Source organism: Chaetodon auriga, chromosome 23, assembly GCF_051107435.1.
Source record: "Chaetodon auriga isolate fChaAug3 chromosome 23, fChaAug3.hap1, whole genome shotgun sequence".
Taxonomy (NCBI): domain Eukaryota; kingdom Metazoa; phylum Chordata; class Actinopteri; order Chaetodontiformes; family Chaetodontidae; genus Chaetodon; species Chaetodon auriga.
In genome coordinates this window covers 4,120,366-4,134,583 of record NC_135096.1, presented here as the reverse complement: position 1 = coordinate 4,134,583, position 14,218 = coordinate 4,120,366, and the positions used below count along the sequence as shown (strand labels likewise).

General features: G+C 39.8%; 1 protein-coding gene across 1 annotated transcript in view; it reads left to right on the top strand.

Moving 5' to 3' along the window:
- Positions 1-14,218, top strand: part of LOC143316071 (uncharacterized) — a 109,997-nt gene that overhangs the window by 6,614 nt on the left and 89,165 nt on the right. Inside the window, 1 exon segment of the mRNA XM_076723785.1 lies at positions 4,845-4,864. Within this exon segment, the coding sequence (XP_076579900.1) occupies positions 4,845-4,864 (20 nt within the window).

Genomic DNA, 14,218 nt, shown 5'->3' with positions numbered 1-14,218 from the left:
CTGGATTCAGGTCTGACACTGTCCCCTCATGAAGGACACATGACTGTGTTCTTACAGACGTGAAGACAACGAATGAACATCTACAACATGTTTATGATGGAACAGCAAAGATTTGAAGACATGCTGAGAAGAGACTCAACATTTTAAAATAAATGTTCTTTTTCTTCTTCTTCTTCAGACTGAGTGGTTGTAACCTCTCAGAGAGAAGCTGTGAAGTTCTGTCCTCAGTCCTCAGATCCCAGTCCTCCAGTCTGAGAGAGCTGGACCTGAGTAACAACAACCTGCAGGATTCAGGAGCGAAGCTGCTGTCTGCTGCACTGGACAGTCCACACTGTGCACTGGAAACTCTCAGGTCAGATCAAGTTACTGTTTGTATTGACAAGCATAGACGTTGTATCACGTGTAGCTCTGGAAGATGAAGTACGATGTAGGTTTGACAAAACAGCTTTCGTTGTTCACTGAGGTTTCCTTCATCAGCCTCTGTGCAGATTCCAAAAAAAGAGATGTTTGGTTCATCAAAACTGTTCCTGCAAATAAGACAAGAGAGACATGCTGACAGAAAGCTACGAGCTGATGATAAATACCAATAAACTCATCAGTTGTTCTATTAGCTGCAGTACCAGCAGTGTCAAATGAAACTGACAGTAAATCAGGACCAAACATAAAACCAGGATCCAAAGTGGTCTCTAGATTCTGTACCTTCAACATTCTTTTAGTGTGTTGAAGATTTGCTGTGTCAGATTTAAAGTGTTAATGTGACCTGAAGTAAACAGAGACAAAATGATTGATTACCAGCTAAATGCAAGACTGTTCCTGTGGCTGAAAACAACATGAAGCATCAGGTTTGTTCTGCTGTGGTCACACGGCTTTGAACGTCTGGCTCAGCAGGTCTGCAGACAGAACATATTCCCTCAGCTGAGAGTCTGGATCCTCATAGAGAAAACCATCAGGAGAAGAATTAAAGTTCAGTCTGAAACTGTGAACAGAACCTCGTCTGGAGCAGGTCAGGTGTGGGCAGGGTTTGTTTTGACCAGAGAGAGAGGACTCATCAGGGAAGATGGCGACTGCAGGGTCCATCCACTGGCTGGACAGACTGCTGTTGGCAGGTGCTGGTCCAGTCTCAGAGCTGGGTCTGGGTCCAGCTCGCCAGAGAATGAAGCAAAGTGGTGCTTGATGTGTGTGGCCATCAGGAGGGATTGTGACAGCCTCAACCACAGACACAACCAGAGCTCCACAGAACACAGCCTCTATGGCTGACTCAAACTGTTCCTCTGAATATATCACACAACTCTGAGCTTTCAGTCAGTGGAACAGCAGCACAGCTGTGTTCTTACAGACATGAGGACAATGAATGGACGCCTGTGTGGACTGAGAGACGCTCAGTGAATTATTTCCTACCAGCTCAGTGAACTTGTAGCTGAAACTTCAGTGTCACTCACAAAGACAGAAATTTTTTGTTTCAGTCTCTCAGATTCTGAAACTTCACTGCTGAAAATATCTGAAGTATATTCAGATTATCTGTTTACACAAAACCTTTTCAAACATGGAAAAATATTTCTACAGCTAAACTTTAATTTGTGAGATTTTTTCAATCAAACTCACACATTCAGATTCGTGCATACTTTTTTTTCACATGTACACAAAAGATAATGTTCGACTGAAGGCTGTGAAATTATTTCTGAACATCATTTCACAAAAACTCATAATATCAATGAGCCTCATTTTCTCCCATAGTCATTTTTTTTAGATCATGTGACGTTGGTTTCTGGATGTCTGTTTATTCCTGGTTCAGTGATGATTTATTGTCACACCTACAACATGTTTATGATGGAACAGCAAAGATTTGAACACATGCCGAGAAGAGACTCAACATTTTAAAATAAATGTTCTTCTTCTTCTTCTTCTTCTTCTTCTTCTTCTTCTTCTTCTTCTTCAGACTGAGTGGCTGTAACCTCTCAGAGAGAAGCTGTGAAGTTCTGCCCTCAGTCCTCAGATCCCAGTCCTCCAGTCTGAGAGAGCTGGACCTGAGTCACAACAACCTGCAGGATTCAGGAGGGAAGCTGCTGTCTGCTGGACTGGAGAGTCCACACTGTGCACTGGAAACTCTCAGGTCAGATCAAGTTACTGTTTGTGTTGACAGATTTAAGTTTGTTCTGTACATTTAGAGATTCATTTAATTTAAACAGTCTCTCTCATGTCAGGATTTGAGTCTTTCACTGAATTTTGTCTATTTTCAGATCTCTGACAGATTGATGATTTTGAATTTGTGAAATGATGATCAGAAGTAATTTCCCAGCCTGCAGTTGTAGATCATCTTTTCTGTGCAAGTCAGAAAAATGTGTTCACGTGTTTGAATGTGTGAATTAAGAAAAATTCTCTGAAATTCAAGTTTGCAGATGTGTCATTAAGTTTTGTCGTAGTCGAAATATTTTGCGTATCTGTAATTAAAATCTGTGCAAGAATATTTTCTACAGTGAGGTTTCACAAAGTGCAGCATGGGTCATTAAACCTGATGAATTTACTATTGATCAGAGTGCTGAGTCATAGGAAACATGAATTCTGAAAGACTATGGGTCAGCAGTTTGAGTCCAGCACAGAGGCTGTCTCATGTGAAGCTCAGTGGGATGAAGGACAAAACAAATTGGACCAAGCCAGGCTTCCTTTGTGTGAGCTGCCTCAACTAAACATGAACTCCAGGCAGAGATAACGGCATCACGACGGTGGTTATCAGCTTCCTTTGTTAGCTCAGGTTTCCTTCATCAGGCTCTGTGCACGTTCCCATAAAAAGAGATGTTTGCTCCATCATTTGACTCTTTGTCACCACAAAAAGGACCAATCATGTCCCCCCTCCTTCAGTCCAGAGGAACAGGTTGTTATAATGGAGCTTTGGAGAATGTAAAAAATAAAAGAGGAAAATCAAGACTGTTGCTGCACTAAGACGAGAGAGGAATGCTGGCAGAAAACTGCTGATCCTTTAAATCATTCACTTCATATATTTGTTTCAGCACTCAGTCACTCTCAGAGCTTCCTGTTTATTTCTAACTGCACATTCGAGAGTCTGAAACTTTAAAATTCATCCAGCAGGTTTAAACATGAGACCCAGGAACTGGATTCAGGTCTGACACTGTCCCCTCATGAAGGACACATGACTGTGTTCTTACAGACATGAAGACAATGAATCAACATCTACAACATGTTTATGATGGAACAGCAAAGATTTGAACACACGCTGAGAAGAGACTCAACATTTTGAAATAAATGTTCTTTTTCTTCTTCTTCTTCTTCAGACTGAGTGGCTGTAACCTCTCAGAGAGAAGCTGTGAAGTTCTGTCCTCAGTCCTCAGATCCCAGTCCTCCAGTCTGAGAGAGCTGGACCTGAGTAACAACAACCTGCAGGATTCAGGAGCGAAGCTGCTGTCTGCTGGACTGGAGAGTCCACACTGTGTACTGGAAACTCTAAGGTCAGATCAAGTTACTGTTTGTTGTAAAAGCGTTGACGTCTTTCTTTAACCTCAGAAGTCCACATGTTTGACACATACATACATTGATTGGCACCTTTTTTCTCTCAATGTTCCTTTTATTAATGAAGTCTGGCTGAGATGGAAATCCTCATTTCTGTTTTGTTGTCATATGACTTTGATTCGTGGACGTCACTTCATTCCTGATTCAGTCAAGATTAATTACCACAAAGGTGTCGCTGAGGACCTCAGGAAGTGATGTGTCGAGTGTGTCGTCGTTTAAGTCGTTGACCTAAAACACAGAAACTGTTGAGAATTATTATGTGTTGTGAATCCTCCCACATGATGCTACATTTTGAGAGCAATGATTTGACGGACACAGCAGGACCCTCAGATGATCTTCCGTGTGTTGTTCTGTGTTTTTGCAGGCTGTCAGGCTGTCTGATCACAGAGGAAGGCTGTGCTTCTCTGGCCTCAGCTCTGAGATCCAACCCCTCCCATCTGAGAGAGCTGGACCTGAGCTACAATCATCCAGGAGACTCAGGAGTGAAGCTGCTGTCTGCTGGACTGGAGGATCCTCACTGCAGACTGGACACTCTCAGGTATGAAGAGGCTGCTGCAGCCACAGTCAGTCAGTGTGAAAGAGGAGGAAGAGCTGGAAACATGTTGTCTGTCTTTTTGGTTGATGGTGGATGTGAGTGAAACATGAACAATCACACATGTAGGAAACCTTTGTCCTTTGATCACAACATAAACACTGGTTGAACATGAAAAGGACATATTTGTGTTGGAGGTCTCAAGGAGAACATCTCCAGGAACAAACATGATAATGACCTGTTGGTCATAATTGATGCAGTTTGGACAGATCTCTGCATGGAAAAAGAACTGTCTGTCAGTTTCACAAATGTCCTTTTTGTCCTCAAAAGACATAAAAACAAGCTTCCAATAAGTCCAAAGCAGTTGTATTTAGTTTAAACTGCTGGAAGCTGACAACCACAGGACAGAGCAGGACTTTTGAGATGCTTCATTCAAGTGTTTTTCTCAAAATGTTGGACTGTTCCTTCATCAGTGGAGAACAATTGGACTGAACATGATCTTCTCAGCAAACATGGCTTGTAAATATTTCCATGTGCAGACATCAAGTGGCTCTTCTTTTTCTGGTGAACTTCAGGAAGTTTTGACATGAAAAGAACAACAGAGTCATGATGACTTGTCTCAGATATTGAATTTATTGACAGTATTCACACTTCAAATGAACACATGAAGCATGGTCACATTTGGGACATGACGAGGAGAACCGTGTACAATAATCAATGATTAAAGCTCTTTTGGTTTGTTGAGTAAAGACAAAGTCAGACTGATTATTAATCATCACAGGTGGGAGAGCAAGGGAGAGCGATCAATGAGTGAAGCAGCTTAAAATAGAAGTCAGCAACAGATTGAAATGAGGAAATGAGCTGATGAAGGCAGATTTAATGATGAGAGAGAATCAGTGTCGCTGTCAGTGTCTGAGCAGAGCTGAAGAGGTTTAGGGGCAGCAGGGAGAAGCAGGCCGGATCAACATGTTTGCATGCTGAAAGAGGACGTGCTGCTCTGACCCCCCTCCTCCTTTCAGGGTGGAGCCTGCTGGAGTCCGATGGTTGAGACCAGGTCTGAGGAAGTGTAAGTGTGTCTTTAATTTGACTGATGAAAACAAAGCAGAGCACATTCAGCCATCTTCAAACTGTGACATCACTCATTCACATCTCTGATGTCATCATCAAACTGTCCATCAATCAACAGATGATGGATCAATAACTGCAGCTGTTTTCTTCTTCTTCTCTCCATCAGATTCCTGTGAACTCAAACTGGACACAAACACAGAGAACAGAAGGATCAAACTGTCTGACAACTACAGGACGATGACGTATGTGAAGGAGGATCAGTCATATCCTGATCATCCAGACAGGTTTGACTGGTGTCCTCAGCTGCTGTGTGGAACTGGTCTGACTGGTCGCTGTTACTGGGAGGTCGAGTGTAGAGGAAGAGTTCATGTATCAGTGAGTTACAGAAGAATCAGAAGGAAAGGAGACAGTACAGAGTGTTTGTTTGGAGAGAATGATCAGTCCTGGAGTCTGTTCTGCTCTGATGGTGGTCGTTACTATGTCCGTCACAATAGGAGAACAATTTCCTCCTCCTCCTCCTCTGTCCCTCACAGAGTAGGAGTGTATGTGGACTGTCCTGCTGGCACTCTGTCCTTCTACAGAGTCTCCTCTGACTCACTGATCCACCTCCACACCTTCAACACCACATTCACTGAACCTCTTTATCCTGGCTTTGGGTTCTGGTCTGGTTCCTCAGTGTCTCTGTGTTCTCTGTAGGAGGGAGAGTCTCCTCCTGTTCGAGAAACACTGCTGAACAGATCAGTTGAGTCTGTGCAGGATCTCAGTCACATCAGTCTTTCAGGTTATTGGAATAAATTGATCAATGAACTTTGTTGAAAATGACTGAAAAGATTCCTCATTTACTTTGTGAACTTCTTCCACTTCCAGTCCTTTAAAGATGGAAGCTGTGATCATTAAACTGTGGAAACACTGTTGACTTGAACCTTCAGCTGTGTGTTGATTTCAATTCTGGATCTTGTTCCAATCAAAGCTGAATGTTGCTGTGAGTGTTTGTTGTGTCTCTCAGATCAGGACTAGAGGTCCACCGATACGTTTTTTTCAGGGCTGATACAGATTATTAGAAATCAATGAGACTGATAACTGTTAAAATATCAGATATCACCTTGATTGTTTCACTTCATGTTGTGTTTTCATGGTTCATTTTACTCAACAACATTTAGCTGCACCAAGAATCAAGTGAGCACAAACTAATTCCTGATGGCTGATAACACTTGAACTGTTTGTTGACGTATTAAGACATGAGGAAGGTGACAGCAACCTTCAAAATCCAAGACAAGTGACCACAGCGAGAGCAGCACAGGTTTCCCTCAACACCAGAGACAACCTGAGGGACGTGGACCTCGTTAGCAGACGTCCACTTCATTCAAACAACTTTATTACCACCAACAAGTCTTCAGTTTGACCAGCAGAGGTTTTGGTGGCTGATAACATGTCGTGATACTGTTTGTGACTCAAACTTTGATTTGGAGTCAAGTTTCATCTTCGAAAGCAGAAAAACAAATTTGGAAATCGTTGCTCAACAAATCTGTCAAAGACTTTTAGAAAAGTCTTCAAACTTCAACGGTACATGAGAAACAACTGAAAAAAAGGAAACTTTTTTTTTTATACTTTATTGTGTCAGTACAGTATACGACATTCCTACAATACACATCCTGTTATTTAAATAACTTGACATAATATTTAGTTTTTTGTTATCTTTCACCCGTGTGGCACAGTCAAACATAACCTTTCACAACTTAAAACACATATACACAAATACCCCAAAAGTAAGCAAAAAATAAATTAATAAATAAATAAATAAAATAACATTACCCAGCAAAAAATCCGGACTCAATTACAACAAATACAACAGTAATATAAATGTGCACATAAACGGTAAGTAGTTTTTTCATTTTTTTTTTTTTTTAGGCTTCATCTCTACTGTATGCAGAGGATATATCTAGTTACTTTAATTTAAAACGAGCCCATCTTTTTTCCAACAACTTTTCTTTCTTATTATTTCTATAAGTTACCCTCTCCATCCTATAAATATTCTCTATAGTCTCTAGCCATTTATTTACTTTAGGTGCTTCCAACTTTTTCCAGATTCTTGTTATTTGTTTGAGTGCTGTAATTCTCAGAATCCAAAATAAATATTCTTCATCCTTTCGAAGGCCATTCAAACCTATTCCCAACCATAAAGTGTGTTTATTAAATTGGCCCAATTTCCCAAACATCTGTTCTATTATGTGTATGACTTCTGATCAATACATTTCTATTTTTTTACATGTAAAGAATATGTGAGTGTGGTCCGCTTTGTCTTCCCCGCATTCCCTCCAGCAGCTAGAATTACTCTGTGTATATTTGCTTAACATCACTGGTGTTATAAAAAACTGTATATTTATCTTCCAAGCATATTCTTGGCAGAAGGCCATTTTATGTTTGAGAACTGATCTTTAAGACTCTGATTCCGCTCGTCATCTGATATAGATGTTTTCAGTTCTATCTGCCATTTATCCTTCATGTTATTTATGTCTTCGGTTCTGTAATCCTGAAATATTTGATGCATTTGTCCAGTTATATTTTTCAAATTATGCTTTTGATTGGCCTTTATCATATGTCTCAGAATGGGATGGAGATCTCCAAGAGATGTAATTTGGACTTTTTCCTTCAAATAGTTTCTCACTTGCAAATATCTGTAAAAGTGATTCTTGTTTAAACCATATCTATTTACTGTATTTTCAAAAGAATCCATTGCTTCTTCCTTGTACATTTGATAGAATCTTTGAGGCCCTTACTCTCCCATTTTTTAAAAACATCATCAATACTATTTGGAATAAAATCTGGATCCCAGGCTATCTCTCTTAAACAAGTGATTTCCTGTTCCTGAACTTTGGTTATTTTACATATTCTTCTCCAGATTTTAAATGTGTTATGTACAGAATAACTTTGTGTTTTAATCTGTGCTTTTTTCGAAACTGAGAAAATCAAAGTACTGAGTGATTCAGCCAAATTAAACTCAATGAGTTTCCATTTGGGTCTCATCTCATTATTCATCCATATTAAAATTGGTTTCACCTGTGCTGAGTAATAGCAGTTAATTAAATTTGGTAATGCAAGTCCCCCTTTCTTTCTTTTTTTTTTTTTTTGTTGCAAAATTTTAAGTTTCACTTTTGGCTTCTTTTCGTCCCATAAAAATTTTCTAAGCAGTCCATCCATCCATCCATCCATTTCCACCCGCTTTATCCGGGACCGGGTCGCGGGGGCAGCAGTCTAAGCAGGGACGCCCAAACTTCCCTCTCCCTGGACACTTCCTCCAGCTCATCCGGGGGGACCCCGAGGCGTTCCCAGGCCAGCCGAGCGACATAGTCGCTCCAGCGTGTCCTGGGTCTTCCCCGGGGCCTCCTCCCGGTGGGGCATGCCTGGAACACCTCCCTACGGAGGCGTCCAGGGGGCATCCGGTAGAGATGCCCGAGCCACCTCAGCTGACTCCTCTCAATGTGGAGGAGCAGCGGCTCTACTCTGAGCTCCTCCCGGGTGACAGAGCTCCTCACCCTATCTCTGAGGGAGTGCCCCGCCACCCTGCGGAGGAAACTCATTTCAGCCGCTTGTATCCGGGATCTCATTCTTTCGGTCATGACCCAAAGTTCATGACCATAGGTGAGGGTAGGAACGTAGATCGACCGGTAAATTGAGAGCTTCGCCTTTCGGCTCAGCTCCTTCTTCACCACGATGGACCGATACAGCGGCCGCATTACTGCTGCTGCTGCACCGATCCGCCTGTCAATCTCACGCTCCATTCTTCCCTCACTCGTGAACAAGATCCCAAGATACTTAAACTCCTCCACTTGAGGCAGGATCTCTCCTCCGACCCGGAGGGAGCAAGCCACCTTTTTCCTGTCGAGAACCATGGCCTCGGACTTGGAGGTGCCGACTCTCATCCCAGTTGCTTCACACTCGGCTGCGAACCGTCCCAGTGCATGCTGAAGGTCCTGACTCGATGGAGCCAACAAGACAACATCATCTGCAAAGAGCAGAGACGAAATCTGTCGGCTCCCGAACCGAACCCCCTCCAGCCCCTGGCTGCGCCTAGAAATTCTGTCCATAAAAATAATGAACAGAACCGGTGACAAAGGGCAGCCCTAACGGAGTCCAACATGCACCGGGAACAGGTCCAAGCAGCCCATCCCAAACATTAAAACTTGTTGGTGGTATGTATGTAGGCAGATTCTGAAATAGAAACAAAAAGCATGGCAAAACATTCATTTTAATGATATTTATCTTTTCAAATAATGTGAGAGGTAAGATTTTCCACCTATTCAGATCTTGCTTTACTAAATTCTCCAGATTCTCAAAATTACAATGATATATTAGGTCTAAATTATTGGGTATGATAACGCCTAGATATCTCACTTTATTCTGGTCCCATTTAAAGTCAAACTGTTTTTTAAAGTTTCTCTCCAAATGGGTACCAATTTCCATGGCTTCAGTTTTATTTAAATTTAACTTATAACCAGACAGTATTCCATAGTTTCCAACGTCATCCAGTAACGCAGGCAATGAATTATGTATATCTGTGAGGTAAACCATAATATCATCTGCGTACATTGCTAATTTCTGTTCATCTTCCTTAATTTTGAGACCCTCTGTCTTCTCACTTGCCCGACTCCTCTCCGCTAATGGTTCTATGTATAAAGCAAATAGTTGTGGGGATAATGGGTCTCCCTGTCATGTTCCTCTTTTTAAATTAAAAGTCTTAGAAAGGGTCCCATTCACTCTAACTCTTGCTTTTGGTTCTTTATACATGTTCTTCATCAAATCAATAAAAGTTTGGTGGAAGCCAAACGTCTGGCACACTCCAAATAAAAAGGGCCATGACACCCGATCAAAAGCCTTTTCAGCGTCTAGCGTCAATGTTAGCATTTGTTGTTTTGTTTTTATTGTATAGTCAATTACATGAAGAGTACGCCGAACATTGTCACTTAAAAGACGGTCTTTGACAAATCCTGTTTGGTCTAAATTAATAATTTTAGGTAGTATGTATGAAAGTCTATTTGCTATAATTGATGTGAAAAGCTTTTGATCTACATTTAGGAGGGACACGGGTCTATAAGATGAACAGTGTTTTAAATCTTTTCCTTCTTTAGGTATTACAGTAATAATTGCTGAATTCCATGAGACTGGCCAGTTTCCTGTTTGTAGAATTTCATTAAAAACTCTGCATAGAATGGGAGAAAATAAGTACCTGAATTCCTTATAGAATTCACAAGTGAAAGCGTCACTCCCAGGACTTTTTCCAGTTGTGCTTTTCTGAATTACCATTAGAATTTCTGTTTCTCCTATTGACTGTCCTAAACCATCATTCAGTTTATCCGTCACTGTTGGGAGGTTTAAGAGTTCCAAGTACTTTTTCATTTCCTGCTTGTCTACTTCTGCTTCTTCTGGGGTATAGAGGTTTTGATAGTAATCCCTAAAACATGAAGCTATTTCCAACTTGCCCCTCTTACTTATGAAGTTTTTATCTATAATGGTGGTTACTGCAGTTTTTCCTCTCTGTTTCTTTAATTTAGTTGCTAATATCTTCACTGCTTTTGGACTGTTATCATAGTATGTTTGTCTACAGAGCATGAGTTTCTTTTCAATTTCTTGTATTTCTATTGTTTCCAAAGCTTTTTTTTTTTTTTGCTACAATTAATTGTGTTTGTATATCTTTCTTCATCCATTTTTCATGCTCTTCTTGTAATTTCTTTATTTTCCAACGCCCTCTTTTCTTTTTCTCTTTGCCTCTTTTTCCAGCAAGAATATGCTATTATTTCTCCTCTTAATGTTGCTTTAGCAGCTTCCCACAGTATTATAGATGTTACTCCCCCATTATCATTTATCTCCAAATAGGACTTCATACTATTTTTTATTTTTTCCTTAAAACGTTCATCCCCAAGTGAGGAGTTATTTAACCTCCACACCGTTTCTCCTTGTTCCCTCTTCAAATTTAATTCCATTAAAACTGGTGCATGGTCAGCTATAGTTATAGGTAATATTTAGCATTTTGTGACATTTGAAATTTCATCTTTGAACATAAAAAAATAATCTAATCTAGAATCAACCTTATGTGCATCAGAGTAAAAGGTGAAGGCCTTTTCCTGTGGATGTAAACAACGCCAGCCGTCTAATAGCCCCAACTCTATTTGAGCTTTTCTCATTAAACTTGCTGCTTGTTGTGATTTATGTTTTATTCTACTTTGAGTGTCAACCTTCTGGTTCATCACCAGGTTGAAATCTCCCCCCATTATAGTTATTCCCTTCGCTTCAGTCATTAGCAGATCAAGAATCCTTTTCAGGAGGTCAACTTCTTTTCCAGGTGGATAAGCATTATGTGTTGTTCTTCTATTTCCCCCATTACAAATACATACCTTCCTTCCTTATCTCTGATACATTTTTCTTTTTTAAACATGAGATTATCTTTAATGAGAACTGCTACTCCTCGTTTAGCTGTTGTGTGGGAGGAGGAAAACACCTGTGCTGAGGCTAATTTCTCCAGTTTTGCATGTTCCACCTTACTCAGGTGTGTTTCCTGTAGAAAAATAATTTCTCTTCCTTCTTTCTTAAGTTTTTGGAGTATTCTCTTCCTTTTTATTGGATTATTTAGGCCGTTTGTGTTGAGAGATATACATTTAAGTTTCCCCATTACATTGATTTAGAAAATATTTGTTCCCTTTATATATATATAGAAAGCCTTTAAACCTAAGAAGAAGCCTACAAAGAATACATTCTGTGTGCATAAAAAACACCTGTGACCCGACCAAAATAACCAACCCTGAACTTCCAAATCCTGCCTCCTCTATATGGTTACAGCAAATATTCCACATTGTTAGTCTTATGTGGAAAATGGGGTTAACTTTAATTGACCCCTGCCACGAGATGGTAGATGTGGCTGCAGTTATGGGACTGAGAGTAGAACATACTTGCATGGTCAGCTGCATACAAGTGTAAGGTCCCTCCAAATACTCTTTAATAGTCTATATACCGAGTACAATTAGGCCTCCTGTGCCTTTAATCCCCCCCCCCCACACACACACACACAGACACACACACTCCCCCACTTCAACAAAACCTCACGTCAAAACACAAAACTCTATTAAATGAAAACAAGACAATATGAATGGAATTTTAGTTCCCCAGCATTCATCGTTATTACAGTCTTCTCTTTGAGGGACCAAATAAAACTGTTTTATTATGTTTCTTTTAAAAAAAAGAGAAATTTAAAAAAAAAAAAAAAAAGGATGGGAAGAAGGAGGGAAGGAGAAGGAGAAGGAGAAGGGAAGGAGATCGGAAATAATTATCCAAATCAATGCAAAAGTATATCCCTTCAAAATAAAACTAAGGGTAAGAATATAAAAAAATAAATAAAATACAAAGGAATACCATACAATACCCTTCACATCCCTCTCCTATTTATTGGCCATATGCAAATTTCGTCTGAGTTCTAGACTTCTTGTACAAGTGAAAATTCAGTTCAATCTCCGTAATTAAAATAATAATAAATAAACAAATAAATCGCCTAAATAAATAAACACCAAGAAATACATCCCTTCTTCACATCTTCGCATCCCTCTTTTATTTAATATCCATGTGCAGAGTTCATAGATGGGTTTTAGATCTCTTGTGCGGGTAGAGATAATGAATTTCAACTCATTTAAACAGAACCTCTTTTCTCTTTGAGTTAATCATAAAATAAATAGTCTTAGCCTGTACAATGGCATCCATTCTGTCCTTAGGTCATGCCTACTCACTTCGATATGGAAGGTGCAGAGAAAGAGAAAGAACAAAAGGCTTCCAAAAACAGATAAATAAGTAAAAGTTTGTCCCATTAAGCTTCAGGAGAGAGAGAGAGAGAGAGAGAGAGAGAGAGAGAGAGAGAGAGGTAACTGTCCACTTAGTTTGAGATAATTTCCAATTCCCAGTTGGAAGTCATTTTCACAGTTTTAACTCCAAGTCTTCCAGAGGTCCGGTTACAGTCTCTCCGCCTCCGCTGTGCTTCTAGTTATGCGTTTTCTGGAATGGCTTGGATTGAGCCTCCGCTGCGCCCACCAGCACGTGATGCGGCCTCGGGTTGGTGGTGGAGAGTATTCCCTGCTCCTGTCGGTGCGCTTCTGCATCCTCCAGGGTGTTGTATGTCACGGACCCCCCATCTCCAAAGACTCTCAATCTGGCTGGATATATTATGTGTGATTTCACTTTTTTTCTTTCAGCTGTCTTCTTATTGAGGCATACCCACTTCTTTCTTTCTGTATCCTGCTCGAGAAATCTTGGGGAAAATAAATCCAGTCATCTCCAACTTTAACCTCTTTTTTTGACCAGGCTGCTTGTGTAACTTCATCTGTTATTCATTACATTCACACTAAAACAGGTACAACACAAATGAATTTACAAAACCAAAATAAACAATATAAAATCTGTTTTACCAAAAATAATTACAAGCAGATCGACGATAACTTAAATTCTATTTCACATACACCAAGATGGGCTTAACTAAAATATTACCTTTACAAAAATTATACACCCTAAATCACATCCTCACTTTTATTATACATTTGCTCATATTCTAACATTTATACGTTTCCACACTTATCCTGCACTCACATAACACACATTATCCCTACAACTCAAATCTCTGACTAAACATCTGTAACATACACTTGAAATACCACTTTTAAAACAGTTTACCGCAGTGAAGTTAGTTTTAAGTTGGATATTCGACAGACATTCGCTCCTAAGCCGCTCAAATATCATTCGCCATATATGAAAAATTAATAATAATTATTTGGAGATTTAAAATGTAAAAACAAGAGGTGTATCTCATGCAGCCAGTGGAGTATCATCCCACACTGATTTTGAGTCCATTGGTCACATGACCTGGGAGCTATTGAGCTACAATGCTAATAATGAAATAATTAAAAAATTAATATAATAATAATAATAATAATAATAATAATAATAATAATAATAATAATAATAATAATAATAATATAGGGTTAGGGTTAGTATTAAAATAATTAATACTAACCCTAACCCATAAAACTGAAGGAAGATTGTTCAGTGTCTCAGCTTCAGTGATTT